Source organism: Schistocerca americana, chromosome 1, assembly GCF_021461395.2.
Source record: "Schistocerca americana isolate TAMUIC-IGC-003095 chromosome 1, iqSchAmer2.1, whole genome shotgun sequence".
NCBI classification, from domain to species: domain Eukaryota; kingdom Metazoa; phylum Arthropoda; class Insecta; order Orthoptera; family Acrididae; genus Schistocerca; species Schistocerca americana.
In genome coordinates, this window is record NC_060119.1 from 1,215,145,704 (window position 1) to 1,215,172,427 (window position 26,724).

Consider the following 26,724-nt stretch of genomic DNA (forward strand, 5'->3'; position numbering starts at 1 on the left):
TTGTACATACCCATGTATTGCCTCCCATCTGAAATATAGCACTATTTATCGAAATGGCACTTAAGCTATAGTTGATACAATCTTTGGAGACTACATAGACCAGTGTGCGATAATGTACCCCCCTCCCAAACTCAGTTGTGGAGATGGTAGAGTCTTTACAGTTTGTTCACAAAGACAACAAGGGCTCCCTAGTTCCGAATAAGCAAAAGCTGATCGGCTTCGGTCTGCCTTGTGTATTATCCTCTGCCAACCTCATTGATCAAAACCCAGAATCTTGTGTCAAGCCATTGCAGCGTGATTGTTGTGCCTCTATTGATTAGTGACAAAATGGTTCCTAGCCCATCATGGGGCAGTGTCAGATACACTTTCCACTTTTGGGAGTAGGGCAAGTGGTAGTAAGCTGGCAAGTGTGTTCATGTTAAATGATAACAAAATGTTGTTAAATGCCATGTAAATAAATACTCATGTCTACTTGTTAGAAATGTATTTTGGCACTCTCTTTCAGTGGTTGTCAGCTAACATAGGCAACTATCACTTTTAAATTACCATACCTTTTTTAATATTAATTGTAATTACATATAAATACAGTTACTGTAAAGTAATAAAATATTCCTTAAATAACTACACATTTGTGACAAGATGTGAGGTATTCATGGTGCATTGAGTTACTGTGTTGTTGTGGTGGATATGATGTTCTGACAAACATTTGTGTAAAGAAAAAGATATAAAATGAATAAATCAATAAATAAAATATATAGAGATACATAGCTTTCAAAGATGATAGCTAGAGTGCAGTGCTATCATCTGAGATATAGTTTGTTATCGCTTGAAATGTTTAAAAGTTAATTCGGAGGTTCCTTGTGAAAATATTTAATTACTGAAAAACATTAACTTCTGTAGTTTTTATGTTATTGAAATAATTGTTTCATTGGATTAGCCCCATTTTTTTTCTGAGATTGCATATGTATTCAGTTTGTCTCTATTATTTAACTGTGATTTATTATTGAATTTCTAAAAGCTGTAAGAAGCCATATTTCAGACTGTTACATTTAGCTGTTTCTGCCGCATTGTCTGTTCTCTGGCTAAGCGAGCAACCACTGTCCACATGCTCTGTGCTTTACTCATTTCTGGCCACACCGGTGACCATATTTGGACCTGTGCAGGGCCGTTCCGGTTGTCCTGTTGGACGAGCACACCACTTAGCTTCCAGCCGTACAATCAAATTTACCTCATACCAATTCTACATGGTGGAATAAATGCACTTTAAAGTGTAACTCTGTGTGTGGTTGGAGGCGCATTTGTAAAGTTGCTTCCTGGTACTGCTTCCTTTACAAGGAGATTTTTTAAAACCACATATGCAGTTGTGTAGGTTATGACTCACTTCAGTCATTTGCTGGGGTGGGCACTTGTTTCAAAAAAAAAAAAAAAAAAAAAAAAAAAAAAAAAAAACACAAACAATCCTATGATCTGCTATGTGACAAAAGCTGCAATAAAAATGACAGTAATTGCCATGTTGTAAGTTTTAGTACTGGCCCGTTTTAATTTTGATTTACCTATGAGAACTGACACCAAGCATGATTATTCAACGTGAAATTATCAATTTCAATTTCACGAATCCTGTAAGAATTTGTTACACCTCAGTGTCAGTTTTTACTTTTGTTAACGTGTAATACATGGTTGACGGCTAGTAAGGTGGCAGATAGAGCCACTTGGAAAATAAATTGACATGTGAGTGCAAGTGTAGTGCCAGCACTGCTTGACATAAGTTGACTTGTTCCCTCCTTGTTGTCCCTTACCTAATTGACAGCCTGTGTCCAAGGGTAGAAGTCATGGGCAGAATGGGTTACAGTATGCTTGATGCACAATACAGCGATCATGCCTTGTGGTGCTCAGGCTTGGTCGACCAGAGCTTTATGACAAGTATACTTGTTCTCGTGTTCCTACACAGTCAAACATTGGGCCACTGTCACATCAGAATGCTCCACAAATCTGAATATTGCACGTTTCAACCAGCCATCCAAATAGAGACCCGTAGTTAAGCCGCTTTCAAACTGTCAGGGGCTGATGGTGCTGTTTCACACTGGTAAGCAGCATCTTCACATCCGTCATCACTCAACATCTGACACAGTTGATTTCCCTCTTATACCCACTACCAGGCGTGGTAACAACACTGAACAGTAACAACAGCAATACACTTTGATGACTATTCTACTTGTCACTGAGTATTGCAACTCCAGTCGTTAACATACCTGTCTATTTTGTGCCAATGCATGAAGATACATGGACATCCAACAATGTCTCCTAGTTGCATCAGTTATTTTTGTGAGCCAGTTCATTTACCTTCCACACAAACATATGGCTTAATAAGTGTTTAAGGCTAGATTCAAATGATTGTAATTAATAGACATCACCACTCCTATTCAGTAAAATGGAATGCAAACAGTCACTAAAATCAATTTTTAATTATGGAAAGGAGAATTGATGTATTTAGTGCAATTAAAGGAATATACGTGAAACTTATTTTAAATTTAGTGTACCCCCAGAAATGTCTTCACAAACCCCTGTGGCTACAGGTATCTTTTGGAGATATGTGTATCTGATTGTATATCTCTGTTTTAGTTCAACCAGTGAAAATACCACAGACTTCATTCAGAAGACTGAATGGATAGCTCAGCCAACTAAAACACTAAAGGATGGTTTCAGTTGAAAGAATGAACACGTGTTTCGACTGACAAGAAGCAGACTGGTTTCACTTGAAACAGAAAGAGTGAATAATTCCATAGCAGCTCAGCTTGGCCAAGGCTGCTACAGGTCAGGGAGCTGAGCGATTATGGTGCAGCTGCAGGTCAGTGAGCGGAGGCAGGTGCGATGGCATGTGGGCTGCAGCAGGGGAGATGAGCAGGTGTTGTTCTTTACTGGAAGTTTGCAACATAGGATGGCTGTACACCTCAGGAGATACAAGATGATAGACGACATAAAGGGAAGAGGAAATTGTGCAGACCTGAAGAGGATGGCAGAAGACCGGACAGCCTGGAGAACTACCATGTGAAAACCTGCCTTTAGGCAGAACACATGATGATGATGCTGCTGATGATGATGATGGGTTTGACCTGCCACCACTTTTCCAAATTTTTCAGACATGTGGATCATGCAGGGAAGGTCGCCCAGTGTGTCTCTTCCACTTCTGTGCCTTTCCACCTTAGCACCCTTCTTTTTCCAGTAAGGCAGTATGCCCAAAACCCAGCCCGGTAGCCATCCTGTTGCGTGTCGGGGGAGGGAGGTCATAAAGTACCTGCTTGGTAGTAGCCCTCTGACCATGCAGGGTTCGCACTATTGGTGACTGAGCTGATATCTCCCATACATACCCAGGAGTATGTGCCTGTCGTGACTAGGGCACAGGGGCTCTGAGCAGCAGATTACTGGCCAGGTAACTGTTGCTGAGGCTGGGGGGTGTCCATGGGGAGAATCTCCATTCGGAGTGGGTGGCAGTGTGGTGGATGACTTGACTATGAAGCTTTCTCCTGATATTGGTCTCACAGCTCCAGCAGTCTCTTCAGAAGGAAAGAGCTCGATTAATGCAGAGAGATACGATCTTAAAATGTTTCCTTCCCTGGCTACGCTGTGGGAGGAACATCAGGCTAAGGGACAAGTAGAGAAATATTCCCCGAATACTTGGTTTGTTCAAGGACAAATGGGAATTCCTTTTTGGCCGCAAAGCTGTTATTCATTGTAGAGATGCCAGGGAACAAGTTTGGGGAAATTGCAGCCATCTCTGAAATAAAGAGTGGGTCACTTCTGGTTAGAACAGCATCCCCTGCCAGACATGGGTGTTGCTTGCTTGTGACAAATTGGGTAACATTTCAGTGTCTGTCACTCCCCATAGCAGTCTAAACATGGTTCGAGTCATCATTTTTGATTGTGACCACCTCTTGTAGCCTGATAATGAGCTATATGCCAACTTGGAGTGATGGGGTGCACTTTGTCATGTCCATAGGGAGCCAAAGGACAATAGGGTTACTACCAGGGCCTTTATCGGCCTTTGAGGGCAATTCATTGCCTGGAAAGTTAAGGTTGGTGGTACACCTATGTGACGCGAAATAATATGTCCCCCCCCCCCCCCCCCTCCCCTCCCCATGCTGTGCTTCAGATGTATGAAATTTGGGCACGTCATCGTGTTGTGACAGCAGGCCAGTTTGTAGGGATTGTGAACGCCTGTTGCACGTGGACGTTCCTTTTGCTCCTCCCCCTGTCTGCATCAACTGTGGAGGGCACCATTCTCCCTGCTCACCAGACTGCACTGTCTTTCAGAGAGAGAGAGAGAGAGAGAGAGAGAATACAAGAATATAAGACTGGACAGACTGATATAACAAGAGGCCAAGGAAAAGTATGAGCATCTACACCCTGCACGCATAACAATGTGACAACATTGCCCTCTCTGCTGGTGGTACTCTCTTCCATTATGCTTCCTACAGTACGCCCTAAGAGCCACTTGACCATGCTTTGTCCACCTGATGGTTGGGAGCTCTCCCCATGCTGTATCCCCCACACCCATTTTGGGAACAATGGCTCCCCACCAACTGGGGATGCAGATCCCCTTCTGCAGCTGAGACACATCACCCTCATACAGCTTATCACTCCAGGAAGTGGTCCCTTGGGACAGTCTCCTCCTAGGTTTCTGCTGGTCTTCAACCGGATTCTAGCCAGTGGCTGAAGAAGCCACAGGCTGTTGGTTGTAGGGCTTCATGATCTTCTTCATTCCCAGAAACTAATTCAAGGAAATCCTCCCACTCATCCAAACCCCTAAAGAAAAGAAAGACAAAAAGAAGTCTTCCAAGATGAAGGAAATTCTAGTGGCCACCATATCTCCCATGTTCTGCTTCTGAGCCTACAGCAACGATCCCGGTGGCCCCAGAGGCTTCAGATTGCACCACACAACATGCCCCAGAACTTGTAGGTCTTGATACCGTACACTCTGAACCAGTGGGAGCAGGTGACCCTGAGACATAACCTGTCTTTTGCCTTCACAGTATAGTGACAGTACAGTACTCCAGTGGAGATGTAGTGGTTATTCCCCGCCACCAGGTTGAGTTCCTTCCTTGCTTTCTGCATTACTGTTCATCAAACTTGATTTCCAGCAACACAGATCCTGTGCCCTTCGTGGCTACTGGGGATATATGTTTTAAGAATCATGCTGATCATGATGGGGTGTCAAGTGAAGTTTGCACATACTTTCTTAACTCTGTATATAGTGAACTGGTCCCCCTTGATACAACTTTGGAGGATGTGGCTGTTTGAGTTAGGGCATTTCAGGATTTTACTACCTATAATGTTTATCTCCCTCCCTATGATGGATTGCCTGAGAATGTATTGTCTGCATTGGTTTCTCAGATCGCCCCCTCTCCCCCCTTCCTAATCTTGGGCGACTTCAATGCTCATAACCCTATGTGGGGTGGAACCTCGAATGCTGGAGGAGGTAGAGACACCGAAAACTTCCTGGCACATCTTGACCTCTGTCACTTGAGCACTGGTGCCTCCACACACTTCAGTGTGACACATGGAACTTACTTTGGCTATTGATCTTCCTGTTTGCAGCCATGGCTCTTCAATGCCATACGTGATATCCGTCAGTTGACCTTCTCATCGGCTTTAAACGGCTCTGTGCATGGGTCTGTCACTTAATAAAACAACGGAAGCAAGAATGCTGCAAATGGTACTGTTCAATCATTGGACCTTGTACGCTTCCTTCGCAGATTTGGGTGAAGAGCAGACGCCTCGATGCATATCAGTCCCCTGCAGGTGTACTTGGTATTTCTTTGAACAGTACTGTATTCACTGACTCAGACACTGTAGCTGAACTTTTTGCTCTGTGTTGTGCTCGAGCCTCTGCCTACAAGAATTGTCGACCTGTCTTTCATGTCCTTAAACATTGGATTGAATGATTGCATGTATCTTTCACTACACGGCACCTGGAGCCCTGTAATCCTCCATTCAGTGAGTGGAAATTATACAGCCCCAGAAACAAACCGCATCCACAACTAAATGCTTAAAACCCTACCAGCGGATTGTCAGCGCGACTCCCATCTCAATGGTGGGAGAGTATCGTTGTCCCTGTGATGAAACTGGGTAAGCATCCCCTGCAAATGAACTGTGACTGCCCAGTTAGTCTAACTAATGTTCTATGTAAGTTGCTTGAATGTGTGGTGAAATGGCAGCTGTGTTGGCTCTTGAGTCTTGGGGCCTTCTGGCTCCTTCCCAAGGTGGTTTTCACCAAGTCCTTTCCACTGCTGATAATTTGTTTTGCTTGGAGTCTGCCATCCAGACAGATTTTGACTGACGTCAACAGCTTATTGCTGTCTTCTTTGATCTACAAAAGGGTTAATGACATCACAGGGCGACAAAACATCCTTTCTGCCTTACATGAGTGGGGTCACCAGGGTCCACTTCCAGTTTTGGCCCAGAACTTCTCATTAGACCGTACTTTCCGCGTTCGAATTCGTGCTTCCCACAGTACCCCTCATAATCAAGAGAATGGGGTCCTGCAGGGCTTTGCATTAAGTATCCCCTTCTTTTTAGTGAACATCAACAGTCTAGCTGTGGGTCTTTGGTATCATCCTGCTTGTATGCTGACGAATTTTGCTTTTACTGTTGCTCCTCTAATGTGGATGGTGCTGAACGCTGACTTCAGGACACGGTTCAGAAAGCGCAGTCATAGACCCTCACCCTGGGCTTTCAATTTTTTGACTTGTATCATGCACTTCTGTCACCATCGTACTGGTCATCCACAACCAGAATTTTACCTCAATGACAAACTACTCAATGTGGTGGAGACTTACTGCTTTTTGAGACTGGTCTTCAATGCCCGGCTGATGTGGCTTCCCCATCTTCTCCAACTTAAGCAAAGGTGCCGGACACACCTTAGTACACTTTGCTGCTTCAGTAACAGCAGCAGAGGTGCAGACTGCACTACCCTTCTGCAGCTTTACAAAGCCATGATCCTGTCCCATCTTGGTTATGGAAGTCCAGCATATGGTACGACATCACCCTCAGCATTGTGGTCACTGGACCCAATACACCACTGTGGGGTTTGATTTGCAACAGCAGCCTTTCAGACTAGCCTTGTGAACAACCCGCTTGCGGAGGATGGGATCCCTCCACTACAGACCAGGTACCAACAGCAGCTGCTCAGTTATGCTATACATGTTCAAATCTCCCCTAAACATCCAAACTGCCATGACCTTTTCCCTGGTAGGGAGGTCCACCTTCCACAACAGAGACCTAGAATTGGGGTCATAATTGCAGTTTGACTAAAACATATCTACTCTGAATGTCAACTTTCCCCTCTGTCGCCTCTTGTCAGTGAGTAATCGCGTACATTCCATGTGTTTACTCCGACCTCAGATCTATCTTGATTTATCATTTGGACCGAAAGATTGTCAACACCATGGTGTTTCGCCACCTGTTCCTGGGTGTCTTTTATGTGTTTCCAGGTTTGGAAGTGGTATACAATGATAGCTTAATGGTCAGTCGACAAACTGGTTTTGCATACACACGTGCAAGGTGAAGTGCACTACTGTCCTAGCTGGCCACGTGGATGCAGCATCTTCACTGCTGAATGGGTGGCCATCAAACGAGCCCTTAGCCATGCTAATTCTTGCAGTGGCAAGATTCTTCTAATCTGCAGTGACTCCCTGAGCAGCCTTGGGCTGTAGACCAGTGCTACCCTCATCACCCATTAGTCATGCCTATCCAGGATCTTCTTTTTGACCTCCATAAAGCTGGACAGCAAGTAGTCTTTGTTTTTACCCCTGGACATGTTGAGATCTCAGGGAATGAATGTGCTGACAGCTTGGCAAATTTGACCACCACGATGCTGATTTTGGAAAAGGGGGTCCGAGAACTGCACCTGTGGTTGACTTTACGCCATCAGTTGTTGGATGTCTGGAACTCGGAATTATTCGCCATGGACTCTTCAATCTGAGGGCAATAAAGGAGACATGACCACACAGGGTCTTCCCTTCTTACAGGGAATCGATTGTCCTTTTTCGGATACACATTGGACATACTTGGCTTACCCACAGCCACTTTCTCCAACATTAGGACCACGTTAATGCCGATGCGGTGTCTGCCTGATCTTACTAGACTGCCCAAATTTGGCTGCTTTGTGGCGATATCTTAAACTTCCTGGCTGACCCGGTTTTACATTTCGCCTGCGAAGATAGTTTCTGCTTATCTCTGTGAGGTGAGGCACTTTGGCATCAATGACTGCCTGAGGGGTTGGAGGGACACCCTTCGCCTGCTGTGGCCCATCGGTGGGGTCCCATGGCAACCCTTGCTTGAGGTCTGGGCTGGTCCCTACCCTTCCTATTTTTTTATTCTCCTTGTTTGTGTTTGCCATTTTTAATGTTTTATCTATCTTAAACTTTCATCATCTTGTCTGTGTTGCTTATTTTATTGGGGCAGCAGATGGTGTGGTGGTGCTGGTGGTTTGCAGAGGGTGCATCTTCCACAGCATTCCAAACTCCAGGAATCTCCAACGGCATTCTGGGCAGAGTGTATCAACCTCTTTATCACCTCTCACTCCCCCTACTTCTCCATGATTATGTGTCTTATTGTATCTGGCTTGCAGTCAGGCTTACCAGGAATTGCCTTCCTCTTATGAGGTTTATTCCTGGTTCGATACATAAAAGATGAAGGGACTGAGACCTCACAGTTTGGTCCCTTTAACACCAACAGCCAACCTACCTTGTGTTTTTTACCAGTCCCTCTAAATTGCAATAAACCTGTAGACTCCAACATTTAAGACAAGGGTAACTTTAACGTTAGGATAAATGTCCCTACATTCTACCGTGGGCAAACAAGATACACACACACAAACAAAAAAGTCAACAATAAAGAAAAATATTTACTACGGCACCACATTGTGCTGGCACTGCAAGTCAATGGTCAACACTCCTGATGTGGTATGAACGAACCATTGAGACAACAGCTACCACTGCCACCAGACGTAGCAGTGTCAGAGTATCTGATGACCACTTTCTGGCAGCAGATGTAGTGACTCGGGTTGCTTGAGGCTGCTGTGGGTTGAGGGAGCTGAGCAGCAGTGCAGGACAGGTCAGGTGCTTCGTAGCATCGTGCAGTGTGTTGGGCCTCATGGGCACATTGGGGAGAACGACAGGTGCCCATTGTTAGCGAGTCATGATGCTGATGCCACAGGTTAGCGAGGGCATCCAATGCAGTGGTGTGCCATCCGCAGTGAGGAAAATGAGAGGTTTTGTCCGTTACTGGATGTTTTGCAGCACAGGGTGACTCTACATCTCAGTGCTCTCTAGGATGGTCCGTCATGTGCTTAGGTAAGTGTAACTGACTGTGCAGTCCAATACAACAGTCGTTGTTTAGGACCGGTGTGGGACACCAAGACTACAGCAGATGTTCACAGAACGGCCAGGGGACAGTTTGGATGCGCCGCGCCTGGGTAGTGTGCGGGAAGACAACTTGCAGATCATCCACAAACAACCCTCAGTAGGTGAAGGGTGGGCAACACACTAGTCTTCACCTCATCTACGACGTCCAAATCGGCTGCAACAGCAGACCACAGCTGTGACTTGGATTGGAATGCCTGTCTCTTGGTGTCAGAGTGAACAAGCAGATTGCCGAAAGACCATAGTCGATCGGCTTGCCATGGTTCCAGTGAAATTCAATAGAAAGTCATTCTCTCTGGTACTGGGGACACATACAGAATGGTGGCATGACTGAATGTGTCCACGAGCTGCAAAAGCCTGTTTATTTAAAAAGCATAGCTCACATCTATGGTCCGGTTGCTGTAGGCAAGTGATCGTATTTCTCCTGGTTTATTGGATTTAGCAGCATTCATTGCCTTATTGTGGTGGTTCAGTAACTATTCTTGGTTGTCGAGCTCAGGTCTTTCTCTAATGTTGGACTGTTGCAGTGGTGCTCTGGTGCTAGGAGTTACAGAGCCTTACTTCCGACAGCCCTGTTATGGTGTAATGCAGAGTTTGGTATTTTGCTTCCTTCACTTGGAAGTTGTGTGCCTTCTGCTGCATTTGCATGACACCATATTGACGTGCTGAATGATACACCAGCTTCACTCGAATGAATGAATAGCCCATCTGATAAGGAAAACTAAAACCAAGTGATTTTTTTTTTTCTTTCTTCCAATAGACTGGTTTCACTCAAAAGAATGAATGAGGAATTCAACCAATAACTAAAAATATAACCAAATGAGGTGATTGTTTTCAAACAACTTACTGAATTGATTGTTTTCATTCAGTTGTTGCCATAACAACTCAGAGGCAGTATGAGACTTATAACTTAACAATAACAAGGATGGTCAGATTACTTTGGATGGAATATGGTGTAGTGATTACTGCATTAGTAATACTCTGTGTGTAAAACCATGACATGGTTCTGTGTAGTTAATTTTCTGTATCATATTCCACTTAGTTATAACTGTGTCGAAAAATGTTCCTTTCTTCTGTACATCTGAATGAGGACTGGCTTTTCTAGACACAGTGTGCAAAATTTGTGAAGAATGTGGAAAAGTCATTTACTTTGTTGATGAATAGGCGATTGAAAATTATTTTATTTTTTAAAATGCATATGGAATAATAAGATTAATTACTTTGGTGATTAGCATCATGATGAATTCAACATAATTGCAGGAACTTTCCCACAAAGCCTCAGTGGAAGTGAGACAGATGTTTCTACATCTAATGAGAACCTAAGCCATGAAGAAAGATATGTAATCAAGCACACAGCACGACAAGAGCCACAAGGGCAGGAGAATCTTAGCTCAAACAGAAGCAGTTTAGATGTATCGTCGTCTTCCTATAATACTCTCATCATCCATGGAGCTGGCGATGAGAGCTGGACTGGCCGGTAATAGAACTTTGGATTATTTCCTTATGCATGTTTATTACTCTCTCTGTAAACCTTCAATACTTCATTATCTTTCTCTACTGTCCAGCTAACTATACTTCATACAGCCTATCCTGTATACCTAGCTGAATAGCCACAACCTAAGAGTTGTTTGCAGAATAAATCCTTCATTTTGTAACATAGTGATAAACGTATTACTAATGAAAGATACAGGTCTGGATTTGGAAATTAGGCTGGCACACTATTTTAGTCAGTCAAAAATTTTGGATTACGTTATAGCAGAATAAGAAAGTCACCCTGGAAACACCATACAGGCTGTGGCTAAGCTGTTATTCACCAAATCCCTTATTCTTCCATGGTTACAGTCTGTTACCTAAGTGAACTAAAATAGGCCATACAAACAGGTGCCTCATCTTAGTGGACTTGGGCGTAGTAATAATTATTGTTTCCTTGTCATTCTAATGTCACAAAATAATCCACCTCTATTCCTCCTCCTCCTCCTCCTCCTCCTACTACTACTACTACTACTACTACAGCAGTCGTTAATCTGAAGATGACGTGGAAAACTGAAAATGGTTGTAAAACAAAAGGATTTGGTGTAAGAACTGTCAATGTGTCTATGCATTATTCTTTCATCATTACTCAAATACTTGTATCACCACTGCCACCACTGTTACCTTTAGCTCTAACATATTGCATCTCATTCAGTACCTTTTTCTACACAGTATCCATCCTGAAAATACTATTGGAACAACTGTTGCCCTCTGGAGTCCTTGGGCACAGAACAGCATTTCATTTATTTACAATTGTAGTAATTAATGTTGTGATTTGCTGAATCGTATTTCTGAAAACTTTCACACTAATTGATGGAGATTTTTGTAGACAATTTTCTTTTGCGGTTGCTTTTTCTCAATGTACAAAATAATGACATGTATGCTGAAGGTAATATAAATTGTGTGCTGAAATCTCTTGTGGAGTCCTTCCTGGAGTTTCTGGCATTGCAGTCAGAATATTGTGTAAGTCTACCAACTTGACTCATTCATCAGCATTGCTTTTGGAACAAGCAATCTCCCTCCCCCCCCCCCCCCCCCCCCCCCCAACCATGCTATCAGAGAGGCAGTGGAGTAGTTTCTTAAGCTCATACAAATGTGATCAGTTTTGTTGTACATACTGGATAGGCGCAAAGCTGAAAACTGTTTTCAGTGCTTGATTTGTATCTTGAAAATGAGTATAAACACAATCATAGAGAACTTCTCTGTTCATGTTGGCTCATATTCAACAGACTGTGTTTGATGCAGTGATGGCATAGCACTCTTTCTAACAAATATTGTTAAGTATAAAAATAAATCATATTTGTCACAGCTTGTAAAAAGAGAGAGAGAGAGAGAGAGAGAGAGAGAGAGAGAGAGAGAGAGAGAGACAAAAGTAATGATTTCACCACCTACAAAAAAGAACAAAATCTCTAAGAACTAATAGAGATATAGATTTAATAGTGAGAAAGGAAAATTCAGTAGCGAAAGCCAATGATGAAACAGAATTCCTGGCTAATACTTAACCTTCAGGAGGCTAAATGTGTAGTAACGCAGATACACAAACATAAAAGTAAAAGTGAGACACTTCCTACCATTCAGAACTAATAGTTCCTTTTTTTGAGGAGAAGAGTGAGATAGGTTGGGGAACATTAAAAGGTAAGGCAGGCCACTCAAACCTCAGGATGCAGTGACACCCACTTGTTGGTCATTCAAACTCCAGCTTGAATGACCTGCCTCTCTTTTTAACCTTTGCCAGTCTATTAGTTCTGAAAACGAGAAAGCATCTTACTTTTATGTGGATCTGACGGCAGTACTGCACATTTTGCCTTCTGAAGCTCTGTAATGGCTGGCACACTTATGATTTATACGTGAAAGTTAACTAAGCTGTTAAAAAAACATAAATATGTAAATGTCTTTTGCCACTGCCAACAGTTTATGGAAAATTAGTATGTGAGAGGTGAGCCAAGTCAGATATTCATGAAACTATGTGCAGTCATTACCATAAATTTTATATAGGTCAGTCCGGAATTGCAATACCTGTTCCCATTAGTACAATGATTGTTTTAGTTTTGAGAAGTCTAACAAATATGTCATTCTAAAACCACATCAGAGAGCAGGGCACTGTGAAATAAGATCTGGCCTAGTTATGCTTGCTAGAGAAATTCTGGTAAATAGGTATATTAGAGAAGACAGAAAAATATGCATATGACATCAAATGGAAGGGGAATCATACGTGAAAAGCAGACTTCACACACACACACACACACACACACACACACACAAATTTCCATGATAGAAAATTCGTTGAATGTCCTCCACCCTCCCTCCCTTCCTCCCTTCTCCTTTCCTTAGTTCTTCCATGCATTTCCCATGAATTCCTCAGTACAGGCTACACTCTCATTATTACTAAGGAAATTCAAACAGTGCATACTGGTCTTTGAATATTGTTCATGTACTGTTGAATGATTAATCGCAAAACTAATGCCATGAAGTGCAACACCTTAATAAAATAAAAAGGTAAGTAACAACATGTGATGTAGTATCTATCACATTTTATGTACTAATTTTATCAAACGGTTATGGTTGAAAACGGCCATATTACCCGTGGATCACGATGCTTTGTTTGATAGTAGGGAATTGTTACAGGTTATCGGGTATTCGAGATATGCAAGATGGAAATGGTCAGAACTACTTGTCATCTCATTCCTACAGTGCATCACCGACTGTGGAAACAAACAAGAAAATGGGATCTCATTCCCATTCTCCTTCTCCTTCACTCTCATTGGGCAGCAACAAAGAAGGTCGCATCTATGATCCCAGTGTTCGTGAGATAACTGATATTCCTGATGATTACTTGAGTCAATCACAGGTACTGTAATAATTATGAATTATCTTTTTTATGGTAGAACCACAACAAATTCTTGAACAAGTTTTCGTGTGTCGGGCTGTAAATTGATTTGGAACAAATGCTTCGAGGTTAAGGAAAAAGACAAAAATTATGTGGTGCATCATAATGTTCATGCTAATAAAATAATAGCTGTAGCTACAGACAAATAAGTAAAAAGAAACATGCTACTGTTGTGAGCATCGTTTTGTCAGATGTGTGAATTGTTTCACCCAATAGTGTGGCCTGTATCAGCATGTAATGGTGTGCCAATAAGAACCAACCAAAGCATGGAAGAAGTGGGAACAATCTGTATGTACATTAACACTCAAAGTAGTTCGCATGGAAGAACAAAATTCCAAGCACAATAATATATTACCATGAAATGGCATAATTTCAAAGAAACACCTTGTTGGAGGCATCCAGTTGCCTCTTGTGCAAAACAGTAGAGGTCCTGCTTTGCTGACAGTACAAAGAGCAGGGCCTACCTTGGTATTACTCTGATGCTACTGTCAGCAATGTCTCCAGCTGCTACTGTGATGACAATTGCAGCTGCTTAGCTGACGATGGTCATGAACTTCTTCCCACAAGCAGATGGCTTCCCCGTGACACAGGGCAGGCTGCCCTGTCTCGTGGTTGAACAGCGGACACTGTACTGCATTCCAGGATGTTGCTCCAGGTGTCATAGCCTCATGGTGTGGGCTGTGATACTGAGATGAGAATGATCTAGTACATGAATGGCAGAGTACTTATATGCTCCAGACTGTGTTCATTTAGGCTTAAGACACGGACTCTAAACACTTTTGTGGTGCAAGTGAGAAAAGGCTTCCTTCTTTCAGCTAGCATATTGCAGTGTCGGCTGTTGCTATACTGCTCCCACCCGGCTCCCCTTCACAATGCCAGTTGGCTGTGTTGGGCTTGGCAGTGTGTAACACTCTCACCCGCCTTTGGCCGGACCTGTTGCAGCTCACTTCCGCTCTGGTGTATTTTTTGACCAAACACGGTCAGTATGCTACATTGCTCTCCTTTTATCAAGACCCAATTCCTCAGGTCAACCAAACTAGATTATCCTTTACACTACACTTCCTGGCAACTGGTCCTGTTTCACCTCTTAAGAATTGTTCTACAGTTGGTTTCCTTAGCCCTTTCACTTTTCTTACACATTTCCATGGGGGGCCCTTGCCCTGTCCTTTAAGTCAAATACCACGGATCTTAATTCATTACTACACTTCTTGCACAATAACATCTAACTCTCTATTCCCAACTTATAAGCTAAAAATGAATCAGTTATTTCTAATAGTACCCCTTTGTGCATTCAGCTTCCTTCTACTGCATTTATGCTCGGGGTATCCCATCCACTGGAATTTGAGCAATGGCTGGGTCTGAGCTCAATCTTGTGCTTCGTCTTCTAATTTCCAGAACAGGGACTGCACTTATCATAAAAAATGCCGCTTCAGTGGTTGGCACGACAATAGCCAGTGTTGTCTCTTTCCACTACTGATTTTCCCAATTTGAATTTACGTGCTGCAATGATCAACTTCACGTGTAACTGCTTATTTGCTGCTGAACATTTTACCTTGTTGATGAATGATTGTCTTTACTTATGCCATTCCTTGGTATCTTTACTATCAGTTAGTAGGGAAATTAAAGGGGATTGGTCTATAATTTGAACTGAAACAGATTCGCGAACTGCTTCAAATTCATAATATGTGTGGTACTGTTAGTGGGTACATTTGAAGTTTTGTGTCGCTAGATGTGTGGTAATTTATGGATAGAATAAGAGTTTTGAGGTGAGGTGTACCAGTAATTAAAAATAAAATAACGCAGATTTTCTAAATTACATGTAGTTCGGTAACTGACCCTGTCCCTCACAATTTGTTTTAATGTATATTTATATGTCTTATCTACCACAGGTTTTAAAACACCTTGCAAAAGAAGTGAAGGTTGTTCCATGTGGCACAGAGGGAAGTAATGGAATTAGAGAATCTGCTGCAGGCGATGACGAGGAAGAGGAGGAAGAAAGTAAAAGAGGGGATTCTTGTGACAGACCAGAACGATTATCTGCAGGCAGAGAACTTACACCACGACCTCCACCAGAATATCCAAAATGGCTTGACTCCCCTGTGTCATATAGGTTAAGAGGTACTGGTGCTGGTCCCACAGGAACCCTTGCTGATAAGATCAACCTCTCAAGATCCCAGCCAGATCTTTCTCGCATTGGTGGCAGCAAAATTGGGAGTCCCAGGTAAGTCTTTGCACATATTACTGATTTAAAAATCTGCTTTTGAGCATAACTTTTCTGTTGGAGTTAACTTCAATATTATTTATGAACTTGTGTATGTGTGTGGGGGGGGGGATTTGGAGATTGTGATTGAATAGTTTCTATATTGATCTGTGCTACAGTTTTACACTCAAATTTACATAAACGTTTCAATCTCTGCATGAAAACTTGCAAAGGAACTGTCATTTCTAGACTTGTAGTTGATTTATTGAAGCCCAGAAATCTTACGTAGTATTTCCCCCAAAATAAGACGTTCATGACAAGAAATGTTAAATATACACTAAAAATTTGTAGCATGAAGATAATACTCTTGTCACAACAAAATATGTTTGGCATTGACAATATTGTAAAAAGGATAATTGCTACTCACCATAAAGATTGCACATTGATTTGCAGACAGGCACAACGAAAATACTGTCACACGTTGAGCTTTCGGCCAAAGCCTTCTTCAGAAAAGCAAACACACACACATTCACACAAGCAGGCGCATCTGATGCAGACATTAGCACTGTCTCCAGTCACTGTGACCAGAATACATCTCTAACCTTGAACAAAATCAGCAATCCGGAATGGGATGTGAAAGGGGGAGAATTAGCAGGGTGTACAGGTGCAGGAAGAGAGAAGCGTTGACTGGCAGAGTGTGCAGCAGGACAGGGTTGCCAGGCACAGTGTTGGGGGCTGTGGGGGAATTAGTGGGGTAAATAGGGGGCGGGAGAGGAGAGGAGCGCTGAAAGGGAAAAGAACAGTGACTGCAATGGCAGAGAGCGGTGCACTGTTAAGGTGAGGGGATGTGAACTGGGAGGAGGTGATAGGGCAGAGGGGTTGTAAACTGTTGGGTGAAGGGTGCAAGGACAGTAAGTTATCATAGGTTGAGGCTGGAATGATTTCGGGAGCTGAGAATGTATTGTAAGGTAACTTGCATCTGCGAAATTCAGATAAACTGATGGAGGGTGTGGGGTGGCAGGTAAATTAATAAATAGGTTTGCCATTTACAAGAGCCTGATAACTATTTTTGCGGTCAGCCAGAAAGTGATGGAGAACATACTGATCATAATTTCCAGCCTACAAGTCCACGTTATCCTTTGTATTCTCTGAAAGAAAATGTTCCTACGTGCTATTTACTCAGCGGGATCAGGAACTATGACTATAAACGAAAGTTTTGGGTTCCGCTAAATAGGTCAGGTGTCCACTACACACAGGGGGCGGCTACATGAGTAGCAGGGACTGTGTGGCATGGACTGGGCTGTTTTTTAGGTTAGACAGTCTTGGGAAAGATCAAAAAAGGCTCCAGTCTCAAAGGGTACAGGGCAAAGAAATGATGAGAATTGCCCAAGCAACAGTCAGTATTGTAGGTGTAAATTGTCACAGCTGCTTTGGAAAAGTACCAGAGCTTAAAGCGCTGATAGAAAGCACTGAAGCTGAAATCGTTTTAGAAACAGAAAGCTGGCTAAAGCCAGAGATAAATTCTGCTGAAATTTGTACAGAGACGCAAACCATGTTCAGAAAGGATAGATTAAATAAAGTAGGTGGTGGTGTGTTTGTGTCTGTTGGTAGTAGTTTATCTTGTAGTGAAGTTGAAATAGATAGTTCCTGTGAATTACTATGGGCAGAGGATATATTCAACAGCCATACCAAAATAATAATTGGCTCCTTCTACTGAACCCCCAGCTCAGATGGTTTTATAAGCTGAATGCTTCAACGAAAACTTGAATCTCATTACAAGTATCCCACTGAAAGTTATAATTGGTGGAGACTTCAATCTACCCTCAATTTGTTGGCGAAAATACATGTTCAAAGCTGGTTGTAGACAGAAAAACCTTCCAAAATTGTACTAAATGCTTTCTCTGAGAATTACTTTGAACAATTAGTTCATAAGCCCACACACGTTGTAAATGGTTGCAAAAACACACTTGACCTCTTAGCCACAAATAATCTTGAGCTTATAGAGTCATGACGGATACAGGGATCAGTGAACACAAGGTCATTGTAGTGAGGCTCAAAATCATATCAACGAAAACCACTAAAAATAAATGCAGAATATATCTATTTAAAACAACAGATAAAAATTTGCTCGATGCCTTCCTAAGAGTGAGTCTCCATTCCTTCCTAGCGAATTATGTAAGTGTAGACCGGATATGGCTCAAATTCAGAGATACAGTATTGACAGCAATAGATAGATGCATACCGCATAAGTTAATAAGAGATGGGACTGATCCACCATGGTACACAAAACACGTCAGAACACTGTTGCAGAAGCAATGAAAAAAGCATGCCAAATTCAGAAGAATGCAAAATCCCCAAGACTGGCTAAGTTTCATGGAAGCTTGAAATTTAGCACGGACGTCAAAGCGAGATGCTTTTAATAGTTTCCACAATGAAATGTTGTCTCAAAATATGGTAGAAAACCCAAAGAGATTCTGGTCGTATGTAAAGTACACCAGTGACAAAAAAAACAGTCAATACCGTCACTGTGCGATAGCGGTGGAAATGTTACCGATGATGGTGCCACTAAAGCGGAGTTACTAAATACAGTTTTCCGTAATTCCTTCATGAATGAAGATGAAGTAAATATTCCAGAATTTGAAATCAGAACAGCTGTTAGCATGAATGACATAAAAGTAGATATCTTAGGTGTTGCGAAACAACTCAAATCACTTATGAAAGGCAAGTCTTCTGGTCCAGATGGTATACCAGTCAGGTTCCTCTCAGAGTATGCAGACACAATAGCATCTTTCTTAGCAATCATATACAACCGTACTCTTGACGAAAGGTCTGCTCCTAAAGACTGGAAAGTAGCACAGGTCACACCAATATTAGAGAAGGGAAATAGGAGTAACCCATTGATTTACAGACCCATAGAACTGACCTCAATTTTCAGTTGGGTTTTGGAGCATATACTGTACTCGAACACTATGAATCACACTCCTTGATACATAACCAACATGGATTCAGAAAATATTGTTCTTGTGCAACACAGCTAGCTCTTTATTCCCATGAAGTAATGGGTGCTGTCGACAAGGCATCTCGGATCGATTCCATATTCCAAGATTTCCAGAAGGCTTTTGATACCGTTCCTCACAAGTGGCTATTCATCAAATTGCGTGCATGTGGAGTATTGTCTCAGTTATGTGACTGGATTCGTGATTTCCTCTGAGAGGTCACAGTTCGTAGTGACAGACGGTAAATCATCAAGTAGAACAGAAGTGATACCCGGCGTTCCGCAAGGTAGTGTCATAGGCCCTCTGCTGTTCCTGATTTATATAAATGATCTAGGTGATAATCTGAGCAGCCCCCTTAGATTGTTGGCAGGTGATGCTGTAATTTACCGTGCATTAAAATCATCAGACGATCAATTCCAATTAAAAAATGTTCTAGAGAAAATTTCTGTATGGTGCGAAAAGTGGCAATTGGCACTAAACAAAGAAAAGTGCGAGGTCATCTACATGGGTACTAAAAGAAATCCGATAAATTTTGGGTATACGATAAATCACACAAATCTAAGGGCTGTCAATTCGACTAAATGCTTAGGTATTCACAATTACGACGAACTTAAATTGGAAAGACCACATAGATAATATTGTGGGGAAGGCGAAACAAAGACCGAGCTTTGCTGCCAGAACACTTAGAAGATGCGACAAACCCACTAAAACAGCCTACATGACACTTGTGCCTCCTCTGCTGGAATATTACTGCGCAGTATGGGATCCTTACCAGGTAGGATTGATGGAGGACATCGAAAAAGTGCAAAGAAGGGCAGCTCGTTCCGTGTTATCGCGCAATAGGGGTGAGAGTGTCACTGATATGAGACGCGAGTTGGGGTGGCAGTCACTGAAACAAAGCCAGTTTTGTTTGCGGCGAGAGCTGTTTACGAAATTTTCATCACCAATTTTTCTCTTCCGAATGCGTAAATATTTTGTTGACACCCACCTATGTAGGGAGAAATGATCACCATAATAAAATAAGAGAAATCAGAGCTCAAACGGAAAGATTTAGGGGCATAATAATAATAATAATAATAATAATAATAATAATAATAATAATAAATCCCGTGGAGGCCCGGGAAAAGAATAGGCCTCCGGTATGTTCTGCCAGTCGTAAAAGGCGACGAAAATAACAAACCACTAATAGGGCTAACCCCCCTTTTAGTGTGATTATTTGGTTCAGGACAGAACTAATGAAGCCTCGGACAAGCGCCGTCATGGTCGGGGACGATGCTTGAACCCTATGCCCGCCCACAATGGTAACGACACTGCTAGCCAACTGGAAAATGATTTAAATCCAAATAGAGGTGTTTTGCAGGATATGCTTCCTGCAACCACCCTAGAAGGTAAACAAAGACAGAGGATGAGATGGTCAGATGAAGTTAATCGACACCTCATGTTCTGTTATTACCAAGCAACAAACCTAGGAACCAACACAACTGGATACAGATCACAAGTATACACAACATTTATTACCAGATACCCAGAATTAAAATTTTTAACAGAACAACGACTAGCTGATCAGATCCGTGTAATAATAAAAAATAACAGGATACCCCAGTCAGAATCAGATAACATCAAACAACAAGTACAACAAATACTGGAACAAAATAATGTGCAATCAGAAGAAGAAGAAAATACAGTAATGGACTCAAACATCCCAGAGCAAACAAACAATGAACAACACGCACCAATTAAACAATCAGAGGAAAACGAAATCTTAAGGCAGCCACCAGAACAAGCACAAATAGAACACAAAGTGACACAGATATTAGATATAGAAGAAAAATTTCACCTAACATATATAGAATACAAAGACACAAATACAGACATTAGACCATTCTTGCATAGACCACCAAATAACCCACAAGTCGAAACAACAATAAAAACTATCAACACAATCATACACAACAAAATAAATGAAAACACAACTATGGAAGAGTTACAACTACTGGTATATATAGGAGCACTCACTACACTAAATATACACACTAGGCAGAGATCAGAACCAACCAACACACAGAAGAAACCCACAAAACCAGCATGGCAACACAGGCTACAGATCAAAATAGAAAAACTGAGAAAAGACATCGGACAGCTAACACAATTTATAAGAAATGAAAGCTCGGAAAAAAAAAACGAAAAAAGTTAGGTAAAATCTCACAACAAGAAGCGACAGAGCAATTAGACGAAAAGAAGCAGAAATTACAAGCATTTGCCAAACGACTCAGAAGATACAAAAAAAGTGAAAATAGAAGGAAACAAAACCAAACATTCAACACAAACCAAAAGAAATTTTACCAGACAATAGATAACACACACATTGAAATAAACAATCCACCAAACATAACAGACATGGAACACTTCTGGAGCAACATATGGTCAAACCCGGTACAACATAACAGGCATGCACGGTGGATACAAGCAGAAACAGACACATACAAGATGATACCACAAATGCCTGAAGTGATAATTTTGCAACATGAAGTCACCCAAGCAATTAATTCTACTCACAATTGGGAAGCCCCTGGAAAAGATAAAATAGCAAATTTCTGGTTAAAGAAGTTCACCTCAACACATTCACATCTAACTAAATTATTTAACAGTTACATTGCAGACCCATACACATTCCCTGATACACTTACACATGGAATAACTTATCTGAAACCTAAAGATCAAGCAGACACAGCGAACCCAGCTAAATACCGCCCCATAACATGCCTACCAACAATATACAAAATATTAACTTCAGTCATTAAACAGAAACTAGTGACACATACAACACAGAACAAAATTATAAATGAAGAACAAAAAGGCTGTTGCAAAGGAGCACGAGGATGTAAAGAGCAACTGATAATAGATGCAGAGGTGACATATCAAGCTAAAACTAAACAAAGGTCGCTACACTACGCATACATTGATTACCAAAAAGCTTTTGATAGTGTACCCCATTCATGGTTACTACAGATACTGGAAATATACAAAGTAGATCCTAAATTGATACAGTTCCTAAACATAGTAATGAAAAACTGGAAAACCACACTTAATATCCAAACAAATTCAAATAATATCACATCACAGCCAATACAGATTAAGCGTGGAATATACCAAGGAGACTCATTAAGTCCTTTCTGGTTCTGCCTTGCTCTGAACCCACTATCCAACATGCTAAATAATACAAATTATGGTTACAATATTACTGGAACATACCCACACAAAATCACACATTTGCTATACATGGATGATCTAAAACTACTGGCAGCAACAAATCAACAACTCAACCAATTACTAAAGATAACAGAAGTATTTAGCAATGATATAAATATGGCTTTTGGAACAGACAAATGTAAGAAAAATAGCATAGTCAAGGGAAAACACACTAAACAAGAAGATTACATATTGGATAACCACAGCGACTGCATAGAAGCGATGGAAAAAACAGATGCCTATAAATATCTAGGATACAGACAAAAAATAGGAATAGATGATAGAAATGTTAAGGAAGAGCTAAAAGAAAAATATAGACAAAGACTAACAAAAATACTGAAAACAGAATTGACAGCAAGAAACAAGACAAAAGCTATAAATACCTATGCTATACCAATATTGACCTACTCATTTGGAGTATTGAAATGGAGTAACACAGACCTAGAAGCACTCAATACACTTACACGATCACAATGCCACAAATATAGAATACATCACATACATTCAGCAACAGAAAGATTCACATTAAGCAGAAAGGAAGGAGGAAGGGGATTTATCGACATAAAAAACCTACATTATGGACAGGTAGACAATTTAAGAAAATTCTTTCTGGAACGAGCAGACACTAGCAAAATACACAAAGCAATCACCCACATAAATACATCGGCTACACCACTACAATTTCATAACCACCTCTACAACCCTTTAGATCACATAACATCAACAGACACAAAGAAAGTAAATTGGAAAAAGAAAACACTACATGGCAAGCACCCGTATCATCTAACACAGCCACACATCGATCAAGACGCATCCAACACATGGCTAAGAAGAGGCAATATATACAGTGAGACAGAAGGATTCATGATTGCAATACAGGATCAAACAATAAACACCAGATATTACAGCAAGCATATTATTAAAGATCCCAATACCACAACAGATAAATGCAGACTTTGCAAACAACAAATAGAAACAGTAGATCACATCACAAGTGGATGTACAATACTAGCAAATACAGAATACCCCAGAAGACATGACAACGTCGCAAAAATAATACATCAACAGCTTGCCTTACAACATAAACTTTTAAAACAACACGTTCCTACATACAAGTATACACCACAAAATGTACTGGAGAATGATGAATACAAATTATACTGGAACAGAACCATTATAACAGATAAAACAACGCCACATAACAAACCTGACATCATACTCACCAATAAAAAGAAGAAATTAACACAACTAATTGAAATATCCATACCCAATACAGCAAATATACAGAAGAAAACAGGAGAAAAAATTGAAAAATACATCCAACTGGCTGAGGAAGTCAAGGACATGTGGCATCAGGATAAAGTTGACATTATACCAATTATACTTTCAACTACAGGAGTCATAACACGCAATATCCACCAGTACATCAATGCAATACAGCTACATCCAAACTTATATATACAACTTCAGAAATCCGTAATTATTGATACATGTTCAATTACCCGAAAGTTCCTAAAAGCAATGTAACATATACCGTACAGTTAAAAGGAAGTGACGCTTGATCAAGGTCCGCGTCACTTTCATTCCGAACCAGACCTAAGGTCTGAGAAAGGAAAGATAATAATAATAAAGAATAGTCCTCCGGTATGTTCTGCCAGTCGTAAAAGGCGACGAAAAGAACAAACCACTAATAGGGCTAACCCCCCTTTTAGTGTGATTAGTTGGTTCAGGACAGAACTAATGAAGCCTCGGACAAGTGCTGTCATGGCCGGGGACGATGCTTGAACCCTGTGCCCGTCCACAATGGTAAAACACTGCTAGCCACACGGAAAATGATTCAAATCCAAATAGAGGTGTTTTGCAGGATATGCTTCCTGCGACCACCCTAGAAGGAAAACAAAGACAGAGGATGAGATGGTCAGATGAAGTTAATTGTCACCTCATGTTCTGTTATTACCAAGCAACAAACCTAGGAACCAACACAACTGGATACAGATCACAAGTATATACAACATTTATTACCAGATACCTAGAATTAAAATTTTTAACAGAACAACGACTAGCTGATCAGATCCATGTAATAATCAAAAATAACAGGATACCCCAGTCAGATGTAGAAAACACCAAACAACAAATACAACAAATACTGGAACAAAATAATGTGCAATCAGAAGAAGAAGAAAATACAGTAATGGACTCAAACATCCCAGAGCAAACAAACAATGAACAACACGCATCAATTAAACAGTCAGAGGAAAACGAAATCTTAAGACAGCCACCAGAAAAAGCACAAATAGAACACGAAGTGACACACATGTTAGATATAGAAGAAAAATTTCAGCTGACATATATAGAATACAAAGACACAAATACAGACATTAGACCATTCTTGCATAGACCGCCAAATAACCCACAAGTCGAAACAACAATAAAAACTATCAACACAATCATACACAACAAAATAAATGAAAACACAACTATGGAAGAGTTACAACTACTGGTTTATATAGGAGCACTCACTACACTAAATATACACACTAGGCAGATATAAGAACCAACCAACACACAGAAGAAACTCACCAAACCAGCATGGCAACACAGGCTACAGATCAGAATAGAAAAACTGAGAAAAGACATCGGTCAGCTAACACAATTTATAAGAAATGAAATGTCAGAAAAAAAACAAAAAAGGTTAGGTAAAATCTCACAACAAGAAGTGATAGAGCAATTAGATGAAAAGAAGCAGAAATTACAAGCATTGGCCAAACGACTTAGACGATACAAAAAAAGTGAAAATAGAAGGAAACAAAACCAAACATTCAACACAAACCAAAAGAAATTTTACCAGACAATAGATAACACACACATTAAAATAGACAATCCACCAAACATAACAGACATGGAACACTTCTGGAGCAACATATGGTCAAACCCGGTACAACATAACAGGCATGCACGGTGGATACAAGCAGAAACAGATACGTACAAGATGATACCACAAATGCCTGAAGTGATAATTTTGCAACATGAAGTCACCCAAGCAATTAATTCTACTCACAATTGGAAAGCCCCTGGAAAAGATAAAATAGCAAATTTCTGGCTAAGGAAGTTCACCTCAACACATTCACATCTAACTAAATTATTTAACAGTTACATTGCAGACCCATACACATTCCCTGATACACTTACACATGGAATAACTTATCTGAAACCTAAAGATCAAGCAGACACAGCAAATCCAGCTAAATATCGCCCCATAACATGCCTACCAACAATATACAAAATATTAACTTCAGTCATTACACAGAAATTAATGACACATACAACACAGAACAAAATTATAAATGAAGAACAAAAAGGCTGTTGCAAAGGAGCACGAGGATGTAAAGAGCAACTGATAATAGATGCAGAGGTGACATATCAAGCTAAAACTAAACAAAGGTCGCTACACTATGCATACATTGATTACCAAAAAGCTTTTGATAGTGTATCCCACTCATGGTTACTACAAATATTGGAAATATACAAAGTAGATACTAAATTGATACAGTTCCTAAACATAGTAATGAAAAATTCGAAAACCACACTTAATATCCAAACAAATTCAAATAATATCACATCACAGCCAATACAGATTAAGCGTGGAATATATCAAGGAGACTCATTAAGTCCTTTCTGGTTTTGCTTTGCTCTGAACCCACTATCCAACATGCTAAATAATACAAATTATGGATACAAATATAATGGAAGGAAACATTCCACGTGGGAAAAATTATATATAAAAACAAAGATGAGGTGACTTACCGAACAAAAGCGCTGGCAGGTCGATAGACACACAAACAAACACAAACGTACACACAAAATTCAAGCTTTCGCAACAAACTGTTGCCTCATCAGGAAAGAGGGAAGGAGAGGGGAAGACGAAAGGAAGTGGGTTTTAAGGGAGAGGGTAAGGAGTCATTCCAATCCCGGGAGCGGAAAGACTTACCTTAGGGGGAAAAAAGGACAGGTATACACTCGCACACACGCACATATCCATCCACACATACAGACACAAGCAGACATATTTAAATAGCTATTAGCGATTCGAAGGTGACCTCTGTGGCAAGTTTCAAGTAAATTGGTTTATCCCCCCTGAATTTTTATCATCAGAATTAAATGTCTGCCTTAAAAGTGGAAAATAATCTTGCCATATGGTTTTGTCAACATTGTGGGTGGCACACTCTGGCTGTATTTATATATGGGTGCAGCAGACTGCCAAATGGAACATCTGCTATCAACTGCTCTAGGTACAGATAGCAGCATCTAAATAGCCCCTTTCTCGGGCACATATTAGTTAATATCTCTGCCATTTAACAATTCACTCTTCTTAAGTTTTACATAGAAGAGTTAATTTTGCTTTAGTTTCTGAAAAAGTTTTAGCTCGACTGCATTTAAACATCT

At 40.9% G+C, this 26,724-nt stretch overlaps 1 protein-coding gene across 1 annotated transcript in view; it reads left to right on the plus strand.

Annotated features, from left to right (window-relative positions):
• LOC124619895 (angiomotin-like 2a) overlaps positions 1-26,724 on the plus strand; it is a 133,539-nt gene that overhangs the window by 2,131 nt on the left and 104,684 nt on the right. Inside the window, exons 3-5 of the mRNA XM_047146531.1 lie at positions 10,680-10,896; positions 13,575-13,797; positions 15,726-16,057. Of these exons, the coding sequence (XP_047002487.1) occupies positions 10,680-10,896; positions 13,575-13,797; positions 15,726-16,057 (772 nt within the window). The remainder of the gene's footprint in view (positions 1-10,679; positions 10,897-13,574; positions 13,798-15,725; positions 16,058-26,724) is intronic.